This window comes from Anomalospiza imberbis, chromosome 9, assembly GCF_031753505.1.
Source record: "Anomalospiza imberbis isolate Cuckoo-Finch-1a 21T00152 chromosome 9, ASM3175350v1, whole genome shotgun sequence".
Classification (NCBI taxonomy): Eukaryota; Metazoa; Chordata; class Aves; order Passeriformes; family Viduidae; genus Anomalospiza; species Anomalospiza imberbis.
This window is the reverse complement of record NC_089689.1, coordinates 9424312-9441860: the sequence shown is the minus strand read 5'-3', so window position 1 is coordinate 9441860 and position 17549 is coordinate 9424312. Positions and strand designations below refer to the sequence as shown.

The 17549-nt window shown below is 37.5% G+C and overlaps 1 protein-coding gene across 7 annotated transcripts in view; it reads right to left on the bottom strand.

Annotated features, from left to right (window-relative positions):
* Window positions 1-216: 216 nt before the first annotated feature.
* NEK7 (NIMA related kinase 7) overlaps window positions 217-17549 on the bottom strand; it is a 63298-nt gene continuing 45965 nt past the window's right edge. For 4 of the 7 annotated variants that reach the window (XM_068199601.1, XM_068199603.1, XM_068199602.1 and 1 more), the window contains 3 exons: window positions 12747-12841; window positions 8219-8332; window positions 217-1992 (listed from right to left, as the gene is read on the bottom strand). In XM_068199601.1, the coding sequence (XP_068055702.1) occupies window positions 1882-1992; window positions 8219-8332; window positions 12747-12841 (320 nt within the window). In that variant the 3' untranslated portion in view covers window positions 217-1881. Of the gene's footprint in view, window positions 1993-6134; window positions 6777-8218; window positions 8333-9663; window positions 9690-12746; window positions 12842-17549 lie in introns of those variants that run through there. The other 3 variants (XR_011002088.1, XR_011002089.1, XM_068199605.1) reach the window with 3 other exon arrangements.

The following is a 17549-nucleotide window of genomic DNA, read 5'->3' as shown; positions in this document are numbered from 1 at the left end:
AAACAAATCTAGAGGTTGCTAAACACAAACCTAAGTTTCTCAAACACTTCTTTTCAACAAACTGTTCCACTGAAGTTCTATAAGGTTAAGTGCACACAGGAGTGAGAAATAAAACTACATTTTCATACAATTTGTCCAACAAAACTTGGAAGCAAAAAATAAAGTATGTATTAACATAAGCTGATGATCTGGCACATACCATCTAAAATCTCCCCATTCTTTTTCCAAACACAATTTTCAAAGTATTTGTAGTTTTAAAAAATACAAAACCAAAAACAATCCTGACCCTGCCTTGAACACAAACTCCACAAATGGTTTTTTATTTTTTGAGCATTATATAGAATAAAAATTACAGCTGCTCAGAGAAACAAACTAGCAAAAAAAAAAAAATCTGAGAATGCAGGGATGTGACAGCATCTAGAATCTATATATGTATGTACATACTTCTGCTTTTATTTGAACTAACTTTTTACTCACATAAAGAAAAAGACTTAACTGACAGTAACAGCTCCCTAGCTGCTATCACTGAAAATAATTACCTTTTGACAGTTCCATAAAAAAAGTTCAGTCTTGAAACTCAAGGAATTTCATTTCACTCTCCATTTTTACCACATTTAAAAACAAGACACATTCCTTCCTTAACAACAAAAATATTATATAAGCATACACCAAAAGGCACTAAGGTCTAACAAAAATATTTAGCATTTCCTTTTAAACAAATAAAGTATCTGTAAGAGAGTTTGCATATATAATTATTTTGCATGGCAACTTTATCTTAAACATAAAAGCTATAATTTACTTCTGCTAAATATAAAACTAAGTCTCAGCATACAGTATACAAAGATCATATATTTATGTAGAATATATTTTGTATTATACTAGACTGTTATATCTTTGTCAAAAGATTTCAGTATTTAGAAAAAAAAAATTAAAATTTAAATATACTGTAAGGTCACTCAAATTATTTTTAAACACAAAAATCTACAAACAGTGACATATACACAAACAGTTGGGAAGTTGTAACGTAAAGATCACATCTTTTAATCAGACTTGCTCAAAGGACAGCCACAAAAGAACCCTATTGGCTACAAGAAGCATCTGCATGTTTTTAAGACTGAACTATGCAGACTCCCATTGCCTCAGGGCAGTGCTGCACAAGTCTATTGAAAACGACCCGATTGCTGAAGCAACACCTTAAATTTTCCCAGAAAACCTCCAACAAATGTTTTGTGTGTTATGAGAGACTAATAAATCAAAAGGGGACGTTACAAAAATTTCAGCATGACAATTTTTTCTGAAATTATTTTTCCATTGCATTTGGCAAGCAGAGAACTAATTCTATTCCTTGTCTATTCATACAGCGCGAACGGCAAACTACAATTCAATATAAAATACAGTAAGCTCCTGTAATAATTATGTTCCTCTTGGAACATAGATTAAAATAAAGTTAACTGTGCTGAGTCATACTTTCCATAAATTACTACAAGGTAAGAGATTCAGACATTTTGCTTCTTGATATTAAGCCTAATATCTGTATCATGTGCAAAAGTGCAACTGTGTTTTAGAAATGAGGCCCAACTGAATACAATTTTGTTATTACAGAAAGTATACTTGAACCCACTAACATGGAAACAGCGGTTCACAGCATCTTAAAAATATGCTTTACATATTTAAACCTGTTGTACAACTGTAAGTTAGTAAAAAATACAAAACCCAGAAACAAACAGAAAACAACAAAGCTTGTATATAAATTGGTTTACAATTCAAAGCACAACAGTAAGCTCCAAATAATTACATTTGTGTAACACACACGGAGAGGTGGGATGATTTATTTAAAGCACTTGGTTCTTGCTGCTCCTTTCCTAAGGCTCTGCTGGCTGTTCAGCTGCTGGCGGTGTGTGCGTGCATCCGTTTCGCTACATCGTACACGTAGGTGATGTCTGGGCGCTTCTCCGGATCCGGGTTGATGCACATATTAACTAATTGTCGCAGCTACAGAGGGAGAGAACATGACAGGAGCATTGGCCTTCTTACAAGCAGGATTTGTGCATTATCAAATTCAAATTAATACAACTGGCAAAAATTAGGCAAACAGCGATTCTGCACAGGCAGCCCTCCCTCTCTGCTCACACGCTGCACGCAGCCTTATGCAAACACGTATGCAACACGCTCCCCTGATTTCTACATTTTGCACTGCTGGCCAGAAAAACTGATGAGCCAATTCAAGTTCTAATCCTTTCAACATACAACTTTAGACATGCATTTAGTCCAATCCCACATAATTTAGAGAAAATTCCCCGTGTTTCCGGAGGGCTGTGCTTGCAAAGCCCAGAAGACTGAAAGGAGCAGAGAGCGAAGGTAAACGAGGGCTGCTTTGCTCATTCAGTTCCGATACAGGAGTTAGGCAGCAATAAATGGCATTTCTGCCTGACAGGGCCCAACAAACAAAAGGCAGTGGTGCTCCATCTAACACACAGTTAACCCCCAGAACCTCCTGCTGCCAGGAGCTACCAATACACACACATTCAATTCAGCAACTGAACAAATTAAACCCACTGAGGGCTCCCTGTTATAAGGACTCCACCCTTGTGGAAATATCTGAACATAAAACTGGAAGCTGAGAAAGTATTCTGGGCAAGTGCCATATTATGCTGGCCCTGTTACTCCACTTGTCCACTGCTGAAGACATGATACTGGAAAAAAAAAAAGCTTTGGGCTACATCCTGATATGTATCCTTAGGATCAGATTGTTTATAGTGTTCTTTATGTAAAGAAGCAGAGAATTAACAAATATTCTCAAAAGCCTCTATCTGGGAATAAACAAATCACTGTGACCAGAAAATCCCACGTTTCCAGAAGCACCGTAACCTAATGGGTGTTTTTAATAGACATATTCAGCATAAGCAACCCAGAAGAGCTTCCACACCACCTCCATACTTTTCATTGCCTTCACAAACTGTCAGGACATTTGCAGGCTTTTCTTCCTCCACTGATATGCCTAGGAATTTATGACATTACAACTTAATATACTGTATGGATAACCTTCTGATAGGGCATCTATTTTAAATTGTCTGCATCTCCTGATCATTTTTCAATGTGGAACATACCTCTTTCACAATGACTTACTGAAATGTTCACAGTGCTTTGCAGTAACAATTTAACCAACTCTGAGGATCTTCATTTATGCTTTTAAGTAGCTTTGCCAAATCCTCCTGGACCTCCTTATAACACTGGGGACAGGTGGGGAGGGAGGGGGAGGAGGACACTCCAACAAACACATTGTGATCCAATCTTCTATGTCAATATATCAAATTTGGTTTGGTCTCCCAGCCAGTACTACTAGGTAGGATTACTGAAAAAAAATCTGTAATTATTGCAACTAACACAGAGCGACCTCATCACCCTCATTATTCAAAAGTAACATAGGCTGCCTCTTTAAACGTGCCATCGGAGAGTTTCCTTCCTGCTTTTTGGAAAAAGAACAAGAAGCATTTTCAATTATAATTATACTCCTTTCACTTTTCTGAAGGTTAATTTAAATGCACAGAAATAGGAATTCCTGAAGTTAAGGAAGAAGCACTGCATACCACTCTATAAAGCTTTGTCCATTAGCCCTTGCAGATAAACTGTATACAATGTGCAGATGTTTTGTATTCAACAGTATAAAATCTATGACGTTAGACATCCCATTCTTTAGCAAGAAGAGCTTAGTATTTAAAAATGAGATAATTCTGAAGATAGTGGTCAGATTACCAGATTGAAAAGAAATATATTAAATAAAAATAATCTGTAACAGACTTGCTATTTGCATTTTAAACATACTAAGTATATTCTAATGGAGTTATAAAAGCCATCATATTGCTTCTGGCAGTCAATAAATAAAATACAATGCCAGTGGCAATAAAAACTATTAGCCTGCAATAACTCCCAAACATTTGAAGAACAGAATGCTGGAAATCATTAGCTACCGTAAGAAATAATAATTGCCAGCATGTAATACAAACATGCAAGCCAATCTCCTGCAGAAGAAGCAGGTGGGACACCGGGTAAGCAGGAGGCACAGTATAATCAGAGATGAGCAGCTTGCCATGCAACACCTCAGCCTGCACAGAAAACAGGAAAGACTGAAGAACATCCAACACCATCAAGCCTGAAATCAGAGTCAAATAAGCAAACATTTTGTGAAGAGAACAGGTATAATTTATCTGCAAAACACATCTAATCCTGAATGTATACGTTTCTCCTTCTCTGTCTTCAACAGAACTGCATACAGTGAATAGTCTTCATAAAGGACCTTGAAGGGTTAAAACCCACAAAGCCAGCAACAGAGGGGAAGCAGAGTGTTCTTTCTCCTGTTTTTTCCAGCTGTTTATCAATACTTTACTGTTTGTAGAGCAGCAGAAATAGATCTTCAAGAAATTTACCTGTTGAGCACTTGAGAAGTCTTGTCACAGACCTCTTTAAATGGCAGTCCCTGCAATTACTGCAGTATCTCTACGGCCCTCCTTCCCTCAGCAGGTCCAGAATCTCACTGGTAAGGCAGGAACGCTGAGCTGACCATGCCTGGGACACTGCACAACAATAGTGCAGATTCCTGAGTAATTTCAAAACCCTTTTGAGCCTTGTAACTGAACAGCAAACCCTTGGAAGAAGGTGAATCTCTTCTGCTATACAGGATGAAAAGTTAAATGGGAACACAGCTTTCAGGACTGAAACTGGGACACTGGATAGCACTGGTTATAGCACTGATCCTTTACTCCTACAGGAATATCCATTTCAATAAACCTGAAATCCATCTGTCAGTCCCTCTAGTACTAATAAAACTTCCAGTGTATCAGAAAAGCTCACCAATGTCATGGGAAGAGGCACTGGGAGTCTAAAATCAGACTATCATTAGAGATAGAAGTAATTTTTTACTACCTGGCATAGGCTGGCCAAGAGGCAGAGCAGACTGAGCCAGAGGGATCTCCCGTTGCCTCCCCAAGCTGCAAACTTCTTTGTCTGCTTATTGTTCTTAACCTCCTCTGTGCACTTAGCACAGTGACTGGCTTTAGCCTGGAGCTTAGCCTGACACTGGAGCAGTGGGACATGCTTTCTTTAACTTTAGCATGTTTTTCAGCTATGAAATAAATAATTATCACTCAAGTCAGGAGGAGTGGGGAAAGACAGAAATATGACAGGCAAGTACTTTGCATTGTTAGCCAGCTGAAATAGAGAAATTTTCATACAGGAAGTTTGGATTAAAAAAACCACACACACCACCATTCTTACTCTGAATAATACCTTCTTGAAGCCTTTTCTGAGTGCTTTTCTCAAGACCTGCTGGCAGCTAACACTACCATTGTGGGCCTGCTGGCTCCTTCTGCTTTCACATCTGGGTAGGAGGTTGGCAATGGACTTTAGAAGAAATGCACCTCAATCAAAGGGAAGATTTTAAAACTTCATCATGAAAGCAGTGTGATACTAATATCAGCTGACAAGATTTTAAGAGTATTGATTGGAGGTGGCAAGGGAGCCCCAGCTTTGAATTCCCAAAAGCAGAACAGCTTTCAGTAAATGCTGAGTACTGACTCTGAATACCAGATGTTTTAAAAGGATATTAAAAAATTGAGACGTCCAAAGTTATCAAGCATTTGAAAATCTTGGCTTGTGTCTACCACTGAAGCAATGGTTTGTGCAAATGCATCTCAGAATATGAGGATTTCTAATCAATGTTTTTTAAAAACATTACCCATCTGTCCATCTAGAGGTGCATCTTTCTGTCACACTGTTCTCTGATGACACAGATGTGACACAATTACTAACACATTACTCTTCCACAGGTTTCAAAACTTAGAAAAAATGTCACACCTTAAAACTCACTAAAATTTACTTACAAAAAGCTTCTTGAAAAAGCACTTGTCTTATATTTCATAATGAAAGAATTTACACTCCTGTATTAGGGGATGCAGAGATCAACACTCAGTGAAGTTTTTATTTCAGAAAATTCTCTTTTGTAAAACATGAAGTGGGTTTTACCATTCAGTGATCCCTGATCTTTACTTCTGACCTGGTTACAGGTTTGACGTCTATATTTCCAGTACAGGTAAAACATTTAGCACAATATTCTAATATGACAGATCACACTTGTTTCTCTTTTTACAGTTCATGCCAGTACAGTATTTTCTGTACAAGCTAAAAATGGTTTATTTTGTTGCAATAAGTAATATATGTATGTTTTCCAGGTACCTTAGTGAAGACACAAGTCTTCATAGCAGAACATAAAAAATATTCCCATTACAGTTTCCATAACTGATGGCTTCTTATAAGAAACTGTTTTCTTACCTATCTTAATGCCTCTAATAGCTCTGATTCTCTCATTAAGAATAACTTGCATGCATTTTGCAGATAACTGCCTTATCCAAGGTGCAGAAGTACATTTCTGCTTTGAAATAAATAGAAAGTAACATGTTGTGCTTTGCATGTGTTTGCAAACCAAAAAAAAAACCAACTATACAGATGTAAGGAAAAGCTGGAATCTCTCTCCCCACTCAAACTCTGAGACCTTCTATCTGGGCCAGACTTTGATATTTGCCCCTTGGCTAGGAATCCACATCTCCCACTTCACACTTAGCTGCAGCGAAGTAGCCTTGCAGGCAGGCCAACTTCAACGAACCACTAGTGGTATCATCATTAAAATCCTGCTGAAGGTCACCATGGAAACCGCCTGCTGAGGCTTCACTGCTGCATTCGGCATCTCCTAATCAGCTACCATGTGAAATGCAAATTCAGACAGTCTGAAAATTAGTCAAGAAGAATAGAGGATGAGGATGCAGATATGTGAAATATTCATGTGCTTCATGGAAAAAGGAAGACAGCATGAATGACACAACAAAGAACGGCCCCTGACATTCTCGCTATCATTTTGCATTATTGTTCACACCCTACTGTATTTCTAGGCCTCCAGTCCTGAAGTTGGTTAGATGAACTGCCATATTTAGAGTCTACAATAAATAATAATTAAAAATGGCCAAGGTAAAATGACTAATCGGCAAACCCACAAAGAGCTAGAGTATATAAATTACACAATAGATCCTTTGTAACACCATCAAATTATCTTTTTAAGTCCAGTTGGTTTCATGAAAGGGGAAAATTGTCACTATAAATACAAAACAAAACACCGAGGAGTAATCTTTTATTAATAGTCCAATCACTGTCTATGAATGCAACAAAATTTAAGGTTCAGAATTACAACCCCTGCTCTATAAATGAAATTGTCTAATGCTTTATGTTTATTAAAACTATTTCAGTGTTTGTGTTTATTTGGTTTTTCAAAGTAATCTTTAATTCATGTAGTCTGAATTCAGTTAGAATTGGTTACTAATAACTGTTCTTTGGTTTACAGCTTCTATCTGTTAGCCTTGTTCTTTTCAAAGTGGGAAAGTATTTCAAAACTGGCATCTCAGAACATTAACAAGCAAGGATTTATATTTTTTCATTCTGTTACACTAAGAAAAATATTTATTTTGCTTAGTTTCTTTTCATTTTAGAGCTTATAAAAGCAAGTACTCCCCCTTAAATGCACTAGTGACAGTAAGAACTGTTAGCTCTCAGCTTAAAATAAACACTGCTGAGATTTGCAGGAGTATATTGTTCAAATTCAATTATATTATGTGTGCCTGTATTTCTCTGAAATTTACTCTTAGTCTTGTCAAGAACCACTCCTTGCAAAAGAACTGCTGTTCAATTGTACTGAACAGCACATCCCAGTTTTATAATGCAGACAAACGGGACCTGAACAATTTGTTTTTACTACTGAGTTACATTATATCTATTTTAATGCAGGCCCCTAGAGGAACAGGGCCAGTGCACTAATTTACTGTGCAACATAAATGTGTATAGTTGTGTTTTTAGCAAAACACCCTACAGATGTAAGGCTCTATCCCATCCTGGCATGTGGAACATATCATTGTGCATTCTGGGAAAGCATTTTGTCATACTTGCAAGGAAGCCCAATGAAATTAAGAATCTAATAGTGTGACGCTTCCATCATTAATACCCTCAAATATAAATCATGAAAGACTTGTTTTGACAGCAACATTTGAGTGAGTTCAACAAGCAAACACTTATAGGCATAATCTGCAAATAACATAAAATCACACAAGTTCATTTACTTCCCTGGAAGCGTGCCATCTTACATAAACTGGGGATCCAGCCCATGAAAAGGAAAATTACTTACTTCCTCTGAATAGTGATCTGAAGGGAGAGGTGGGTAGTCACACTGTTCTATCTTCTTGCACAGAGAGTACAAGTTCATTTTATCACCATAAAAGGGACTCTGCAGTGCAGCCATCTGTTTAAAGAAAATGTACAGTTTTCTTTTGCGTTTTTAAGTAAAGCTATTTTGTCATAAAATCTGTAATAGTAACAAATCAAAAGTGATTCTTAATGACTCTCAATGCTCTGCTTAGAGGGAGCCCTGCAGTGATAATAACAGAAGCTCCAAAACTATTCCTGAAACCACTGTATGTACTTATTCTATGTCATACAACCATAGCTGTCACAGTCCTTACAGTGCAGTATCTGAACTGCACACTGTTAGGGTTTTATTAGTAGACTATGAGGGGAAATTCAGTAGTTTACAATACTGCTGAGAGTGGAGGGTCCCCGCACCACAAGGGACACCCAAAAAATCCAAACCTTTACTTTTCCGTGGAAGAACACACGTAAGTTACAGGAAATCTTTATCTAACCTAAAGCAATGCGTTGTGTAGATAACACTAGACAATCATAGCAGATTTTGTAACCTTCCACAGCCACGACACTAGGCTTCAATGTAATTGGGGCTTTTGAAAGCAAGAAAAAGCTATCACCTATGCTTCCAAAATCTCTTCGTAATATCTTCAGGATATTATTCAAAAATACTTTAAAAAAAAACCCCAAACTTCCATCAGAGGCACAGAACTGGCACCTATGGCAAAAATTTGCAACTACAATACAAAACTAAGAAAATCTGTTGCAGAGCACTTATGTAATTGATCAGCTTGAAACTTAGCATTAATAAACCTACCCTTTATTTCCAGACAATGTTACAATTTGACATTTGAGATGGAAAGAAATGCGATGGCTAGCTGGATTAGAAATTTAAAAATTCATTTAAAATCTCTCCGTTCTGTTCAAAGCCTACGAAATCTTTTAACTGCAGCAGCACGAATGCTGCTCTGAGTGCAGAGCTGCCCCAAAGTCAGTCACCCTTTTCTACATGTGCTAATAAGTTTGATTTTGGAAGGACAATGTGTACATTCCCCAGACAGGCAGAGTGTGTGTGAAACACGCTAGTCCATGCTGTGCTACTCAGTGAGCTTCAGCAGGGACAGGACAAGCTGAAAATGGCTCTCATCTGTCTTGTGGTCTTCCAGATAGAAGTTTAACTCTTTCATGTCTAAGCATCAATATCACTGGGGGAAATGTATGAAAAGAATTAGCAAAACTCCCTTCTGCTTATTTTGTATCTCATTAATTTGCTCTCAAATGTTCAGTACTTTTTCATATTACCTTCAAGTAAAAATAAAAAATTTTAACATTCCCCAAATAGTATTATGCTGCAGTTCCATCCTACACTCCTCCCAGCCTGTATTACTAAAATAATGTTAATTTTTGCATTTACATGACATTGTCTCTTACCTTAAAAAGAATGTTAAAAATGCAAGCTGAAGACCAAAAAAGAAAAGAAGAAAAAAAAAAAGAAAAAAAGAAAAATCAACTGCAGTGTCTGTATGCATGCAGAAATTCTAAATAAATGCATAGATACTCATTTTCATACTCTAGGTGTTCATTAAAAAGTACTTTTGTTTGAATGCTGCCGAGTGTTAAAAAAATTCTGAATGTCCCCTAAGGAGTTAAAACGAGAATACTATATTTTCATGCATCTCCTGCTTTGACAGATGAAAAATGTCAACTGTCCTGTTTTTATTTTCAAGCTTTTGCACTATTCATCTGGTTCATTAGTGCATCTCGCTGCTGCCCCTGACAGCTGCTCGCCCTCTCCTCCCAGCAGCTGAATTTTTCAGGCTAATTTGATCCTCCACACTGAGACGATCGCTAGAATGATTGACTTGCTCCCTGACCTCCAGGGTCTGACTTTGCTGATTAGTATTCTGGGGGTGTCGGAGGGACGAAAGCCCACTGTCTGTCTTCAGGGCTGGTGGCAGCTCGCGCTCTTTTTTTTTTCCCTTTCTTTTTTTTTTTTTTTTTTTTTTTTTGAACTGTAAGCCACCAACCTACAACCCTGTAAGGATGCAATTGCTACGATGAACAATAAAAGGAAATGTGTAAGACCTACTTTTCCATGTAAAGGTCCATGTAGCAAAAGCACAGCATCTTGATTTTAATTAGTAAAGTCTACTTTGTTGCATATCAATTAAAACTCCACTGGTAGTGTTTTTGAGATTTCAGAAATACCTGGGGCTCTAAAAAATTCAGACTTTAAAACATACTTCTGCAAAATCTTATTGAGCACACAGTTAGGACTGAAAAACAGATTGTTATACACACAAGAAATAATAATTTTTAAAAACAAGTTAGTTTAAACCTAAATTAAAATTAACCGAAGAGTTTAGCGGCAATTAAGCATTTACTGAGATGTGATAAACTTGCCACAGCTTTTTTCCAATTAAGCTGGAGACAATCCAGAGTATATATGAACACACATCACCATGAAATCAACATAATAAAACATGCTAAAATGCAGGCAATAGACAAATCAGAGAAAGACACCCAGCACAAAAGTGCACAGATTAAAAAACACCATTCATTAGTCCACACAAGTCTTGAAGAACCTTAAGTAATCACCTTCCAATAATTAAGAAAAAATACTGAGTGAGAAAAATGCTGAGCAAAAGTGCTGAGTATTTTCAATTTGCTGTAACTGAAATTTCAAAATTACAGGTAAAAGCTCAAGATAAACTTCCAAAACAAAACAAGAAAACCCACCACAACTATCTGGTATGTTGCAGATCAACTAAATGCACTTCTAAAAGAAATTAAAAGCTATAGTTGAAGACAATACCCAATACTGTAGCTATGTATTAACAACAAGGGTCCTAATAATTATTTTATTCTTTCAATAAGGAAAACAAACACTACCCCAAATCCGCTTCAATAGCATCCTGGTAAAACCTCTAAAATAAATCAAAAGATAATAGTATTTCAAGATGCTGAGTTAATCAATGGAACTGAGTTATTTAGGTATTTTGGGATTATCTACCACATCAAAAAAAAATGTAATATTCACATAGGTGTTTAATATACTCTACCAGCATTAAGGCAACAAGCTTAAAAAATTCTTTAGAAAAGTACTACTGATTTATATCCAGCAATTTAATTTCATATAACATAAAAGAAAAATTAACCTTAAACTGTGAGGGTTTTATGTAACAGTAATTCAAAGGTTTTATTTGTTTATTTCCAGATTTTAAAAAATCCTCAAGTAAACCAACAAAGGGCAAAGAAATAGTGACACTGAAGAATGCTCATCTACCTTTATGCTACCTTAGGGCTTGCACAAGTGTGCAAAGCGGAGCACTGAAATTCGAGGCAGCTGCCATGGTCAATATTGAGGAATCCCAATACAGGATTAAGTTTTAGTTCAGGATTCAAACTTCTAAATACTTGCTAGCAGCTGGACTTCCTTCCTTGAATGATCCCCAATATTTAAAGCAACAGCTATACACACATCTGTAAACTGCAGACTTGCAGTAGAGCTATTCATCCTTTTAATATTCAAAGCAACATGTCAGTGATAGAAAGTAAACAAATATTACTGGAGATGATTCACCTGGCAGTAACATCCAACCTCAACAGGCTGCCAGTGTCTTCTACACAATCATAAAATAAACAAGGAGCTGCTGATACTGCTGAGTATGTGTTAAATGAGTTCTGCTGACCCACTGAGGCAGGTGGCTTGTAGGTAAATAAAAACTGACTTGAGCAGATTAGTTTCTACCTGGAATATGACTGGGGAGACTTCACTGCCATTGCTGATGGAACCATTTTTTCCCCAGCATCGTTCAACACAGGTGTTATTTCTTCTAATCAAGAAATTATACACAAAGAATTTGGAAGACATATTTGTTTTAGAAGCCTACCTGTTCTTCACACCTTCATTTGCCTCCATTTCAATGTGCCATGTACCTTTATTTTCTCAAAATATAGTAGTATTTAGAATTATGTGTCACCTACCAATCTCAACTGTACCAACAGAGAAACTAAACAATTGCAGTTTAACCATCACAGGAGAACAGAAAAATTACATGTGTGTGCAGCAGCAGTTGTTAAATTGAGAATTCATCCAAGCTAGTAGCAGTAAGTACAATAAACTTTTTTCATCATTTTACTTAGGCTTAAAATCTTTACAAAAAATAAGAAATTTGTATTAAAGTAACTATACTGCAGTTTTTGAAAGCATTACTTACAAATTCAAATCAGTCCTACTACTTCTCAATGATTTATTAACAAAACCATATAACCAGCATGAAGACACCTAGAACAATTTTACATGTGCTTGCTATTATTCTTTTACTAATCCTTCAGTCACACCCAATCTTCAAGAAATTGCTGTAAAATCTTTGTAGCGAGCCCAGTTAAAGGCAAGTTCAAGTAAAACACAAATAGAAGTATTTCACATGCTGAAGTTCTGTAAGGAGAGGGGGGCAGGGGAAGGGGGAGTACAAGAGTGTTATTAAGTTCACTGTATCTATCAGTATTACCTCATACAGCAGACAGCCTAGAGACCAGATGTCAGACTTGAAGTTGTAACCATTTTCATGTATTCTCTCTGGAGACATATAATAAGGTGTACCAACTGCAAAAAAAACCACAAGTATTTTTGAATGAAAATTTCTGTTGTTATGCAGTAGTTAAATTACAGTTTTCCTGGTAGAAGAGTATTTCTCATCTTTCTCATTTTGCTACACTTAAAACTTCAACTCATACTTAGGACACTTCAGTTTGACAAAAGTACACAAATTAGCATCTATTTCATCCAATGTAGCTTTATTTCCACTGCTCATTACCAGAGCTATGCAGTTGTAGAACACTTCCAAATTTTGCTTTTAAGGAACCTCATAAGTAATTTGTTTCTCCTAAGGAGAACCAAGGGAAGGTACTACACACACATATCCCTGCTACTTTTCCAAACTGTTACCGCTGCTGCTAGAAACAACACTAGAAATTCTCTACCACGGGCTGATTTTTCTGTTTCACGAGTTCTGTTCTTCCTTTGAGAATATATAAATCTGGAAAAGCTGGTCGTGGAACTAAAAAACACAGGTACTTTGAACAGCTGAAATTAAAACAGCCTGAGATTCAGGCCCTTCAGAGATGAGGGCAGGAAAGGCAGCAAGCCCAGCAGAAGGTTCCTAAGGGCGACTCAGCCATCAGCTGTAGGACTAAATTCCACAGGGGCTTTTCAGCTCCCAACCTGTCCCAGCTTAAGCCTGCCTCAGAACTGTGGGCTCGGGAAATGTCTGCTCTTGAAAAGAAGCATTCATTAGGACTGTCCCAGAGTAAATTTATGTTGAATACTCCGGAACATCTCTCCCCATGATTTTAATCAAACCCTACCCATCTGCATCATAAGTTACTTGGAACAGAGAAATACTGAGAGATGTTTCAGCTCTATGAAAAATGTCATTGCAAAGAAGTATCTGAGTGATGATTTCATGTATGACAGAGCAGTAAGAAAAAGAAGTTATGGAAAATAATGGTAATGGCAATTTTAATGCGTTATTTCTGAACTTTCTCACTGTTTCCCCCAAAAAGTCACAGATCCATACAGACTTTTATTTTATTTTGTTTGAATATTTTTTAAGCACTGAATCCCAATGATGAAAAACAGCTGATTTCTGTCAATTCAAGTTGATTTTATTTTGAAACCAAACATTTTGCAACACCATCAGCAATTAAAATCAGCAATTTTTCATTTTTGTTCTTCGTGGTATGAACCTCACATATTATTGTAACACAAGGATTTGGTTTCACTTCTGCTCTTCTGAATAGATGAAACTAATTCAGAATTGATCTCTGTATGAATACTGGAAACAGAGATATAGTGAATATATAAGTACTTCCACATCCAAATAATCAGGTTAAATAACTTTAAGTAATCAGACAATTTTACTCTATTTTCCAAAAGTTAAGGGTTTTGTTTTAACAATGTGCCCTACCATTAAGAAATGCTGCATGTCAAACTATGTCATGAGGAAGTAAGGAGGAAGGAGAATTACTTTCCTACTTGAAGGGCTCAGCTCAGATAGGGAAACCCACAAGCACCTCTCAGGTCAGGCCACTGCTGCTGGTAACCCATAATTTCAGTTGATCTGCTCCTTGGCCAACAACACTGAAAACCCATTTAAACTGCTTCTGTAACAGACAGGCAAAGACAGAGGTCCCCATGTGGTATCCTCCAATGGATCTGGCCCCCTAAACATGCTGGGGGAGATTTCCAGCTCTGGGAAGGTTGAGAGTGCCACGGCTCCTGTCCCTCAGCACCGGGCTGAGCACTCAGTGCACCGCTGAACTGAGGCTGCCAGTGGTAACAGCGTAAAAGGAGAAAGGCTGGGGAAAGGCAGCTCAAGGGAGTACTGAGGGAGACCTTTATTCTCATAGGATGTCTGCATCCACCCACAACAGAGAACAGTCTTTTCCCTGTGAAACTATAGGCAAGCAGATGGGTAGACCACAACGCCAAAATAACTACCAAAATATCTAGAAGCAACTCTGTTTTCTAATGTATCAACATCGGTATTTTAATGGGCACTTAATGACAGATATCTTAAGATCAGAACTGCAACTAAGCATTTAGAATGACACAGGTTTCATATTTTCATTATCTTACTGTTTTATTTCCCTCTTGAATTTTTTTTTAACACCCCAACAACTTGAGAGCTTGGACGCCTCTGAAAAATTTCAGCTACATTTTGTATCCATTAATTAAAGCACTGGTTTAATATATTCTGATGCTTTGTTGGTAGAATTTATCTAACAGAAATAAGTTTAATAGTAACGTGTTTGTTCACTGGCTGCAGCAGCAGTGCCTCTGCTGCTCTGAGGTATCACACAAGTGGCTGGCAGTGAGTAATGTGCCAGAAAGAGGCTTCACAGAATCCACAGGGGGCAGCTGAAAACACTGAGGTTTGAAGGTTCACAGTCTACCAAAAGCAAAGGTAATTTTAACCAGTAGCTCTGGGAAGCCTGCTGATACATTAGGGGTCTGATATGACCGTGAAAGATTGATGATAGTGAAAAGCAAGAACAAATGTTACCATTTTACAGCGTTTAGCCTAGTGTAACACCTCCACTGCAATACAACCTGCAGCCCCCCATGGCCAACTAGTGAGAGGAATTAAAATTAGTTCTGTTACTCATGGATTCACATAAACAACCTGAAGATTCAGACATCATTACTACTTGTAAACTGTTTTTAATAGAACATGACACTAAAGATTCATTATCCTGACATTCAGGAATTACTGAAAGCATTGCAATGATCCCTTGAACACAATGAGCACGCTCAGGACATAGCTGTGCTACCGGTAAGCAACTACCAGTGTGATTGTATGTTATATTTCCTTCCTGGATCTTTTTTTACTGTTAAGTGAAATACAGCATCCCAGTAGTATAGAGATATGCAACTTCCTCACTTCCTTCACTCATCTGAAGACACAGAAGTGGGATAATACAAGAAAATCAGCTAAATCATTGAGGTGCCTACATTTTTAAGAACAAAATCAGTAACTTCAGCATTCTGCTTGCTCCATTTGCAGACCTGTGATAACCTGCAAGTCTGAATAGTAAACTCCTTGAAAATGGTCTGTGTCAAATACAGTGTCTCCTCAGAATCTGCTGCTGCACTGGAGCTCCCTCCCTTTAAAGATGCTGTAGATCCAGAAAGCGTTGATTCTTTATGCAAGCTTCCTGTTACTGGCAGAGGGAACAGACATAATGGAAATGGTGGTTAATACAGAGCAGGGAGCTGATTTGAAGGATCAGAGGCAAAGACTCTATTACAGAAAAGGGAGTTATGATATCAACAGAGCATCTTACTACCTGGATAAACATATAACTCACACTGCATCTGAGTAAAGTTAAACAAGTGCATCAAGGAGTGGAACTAAATATAGTAAGTTGCTCTAATATAGTTACTAGTTCTAAAATATTTACTAGCTCTAAAAGCTACCAAGCAGTTTTAGGCTGGAAGAATAATCTGCCTGGTAAATGTTAAATCTATTTATTCAAAACAATGCAGTGGTTCATTCAGGACAGGTTTAACAGACGATAGTTTTAAAAATGGCCACATAATCATTACTGACATTTCATGCATTGTCATACATAACTATCAGAATTCAGGAAGGGGGCTAAAGAGGCCAAATTGCAGTAACCCAAAGACATAGTTTATGAATGACTCAGTGTCCATAAGATCACAGCAATTTTGTAATATAGAGTTCAATACAACATGCTTAACAAGATGAATGTGGATGCTGAAGACAGACAAACCACATCACAAACAAGCAGCTTGGAGGTCCTTTCCAACCCTACTGATTCTATAATGTTCAGGGTTTTGTACTTATTTAATGTAACTATAGGAGATGTCTAAGCCAAGGGTTTGTCTTCAAGGACAAGACCCAATCTACTGCATTTATCCAAAGTAACTCTGCAACCTAGCCCACAATGTGCAAGCAGTCCTTCTACGTAAGTCAATCCATAAATATCTTGAGTTATTTTATAACAACACAGCAGTTCCTCTTCAGCTTTCAAACTACTGTAAGAGATCTCATGTTTCTGTACATAAAATACAAGAGCTATTTTAACACAGCTTCCTTGATGACTGCAATGACTCAGTTGCAGATTTCCCTGCCAGCATTACTGTACACTGAGGCTGCAGGTTCTGAGTCTGGTTGAGTGTCTAAGTGGAGTTTATTCTATTCACAGAATGGTGCTGCAAACCACCACCTCAGCACACCCACTACTGCATTAGAGACCCATATGTGAGAGGAGAGGATCTGCACACATTTTCACAAGGTATTTTATTCTCCACAACCTGTTTATAGTTTATATTCAAACCCCTCACATAACATAGTCTGTGCTGGGGACAGCAGTATCACAGAAATGACAGAAGTTGTCAAAACACAGAAGACCAGAACTCCATGCAGATGATTCTCTGCATTTGAGCATCTGAACAAGGCTGCAGATCTGCTCCTTTGCCCTGCAAGAAGGGATCCCCAAGCTGGTGGCAGTGCCTGCCTGGACAGCACACTGTGCAGCCTTATAGTACAGCCACAGCAGAGAGATCAAGTGATTCTTTTTGTAACTGAAATATGAAAAGACTTATCTTTACATCCACTGAATGGCTAACAAAGAAAAAACCACATATACACATGAGCTGGCCTTAGAATTGCCATTTCATCAAAGAGCATAAGGCCTGGCATTCAGCCATTAAAACAGCAGCAAGAAAACCCTAATAGAGTTGTAGGGAAAGCAGCAGCAGTCCCTTTCTAATATAAAGTGTTCTG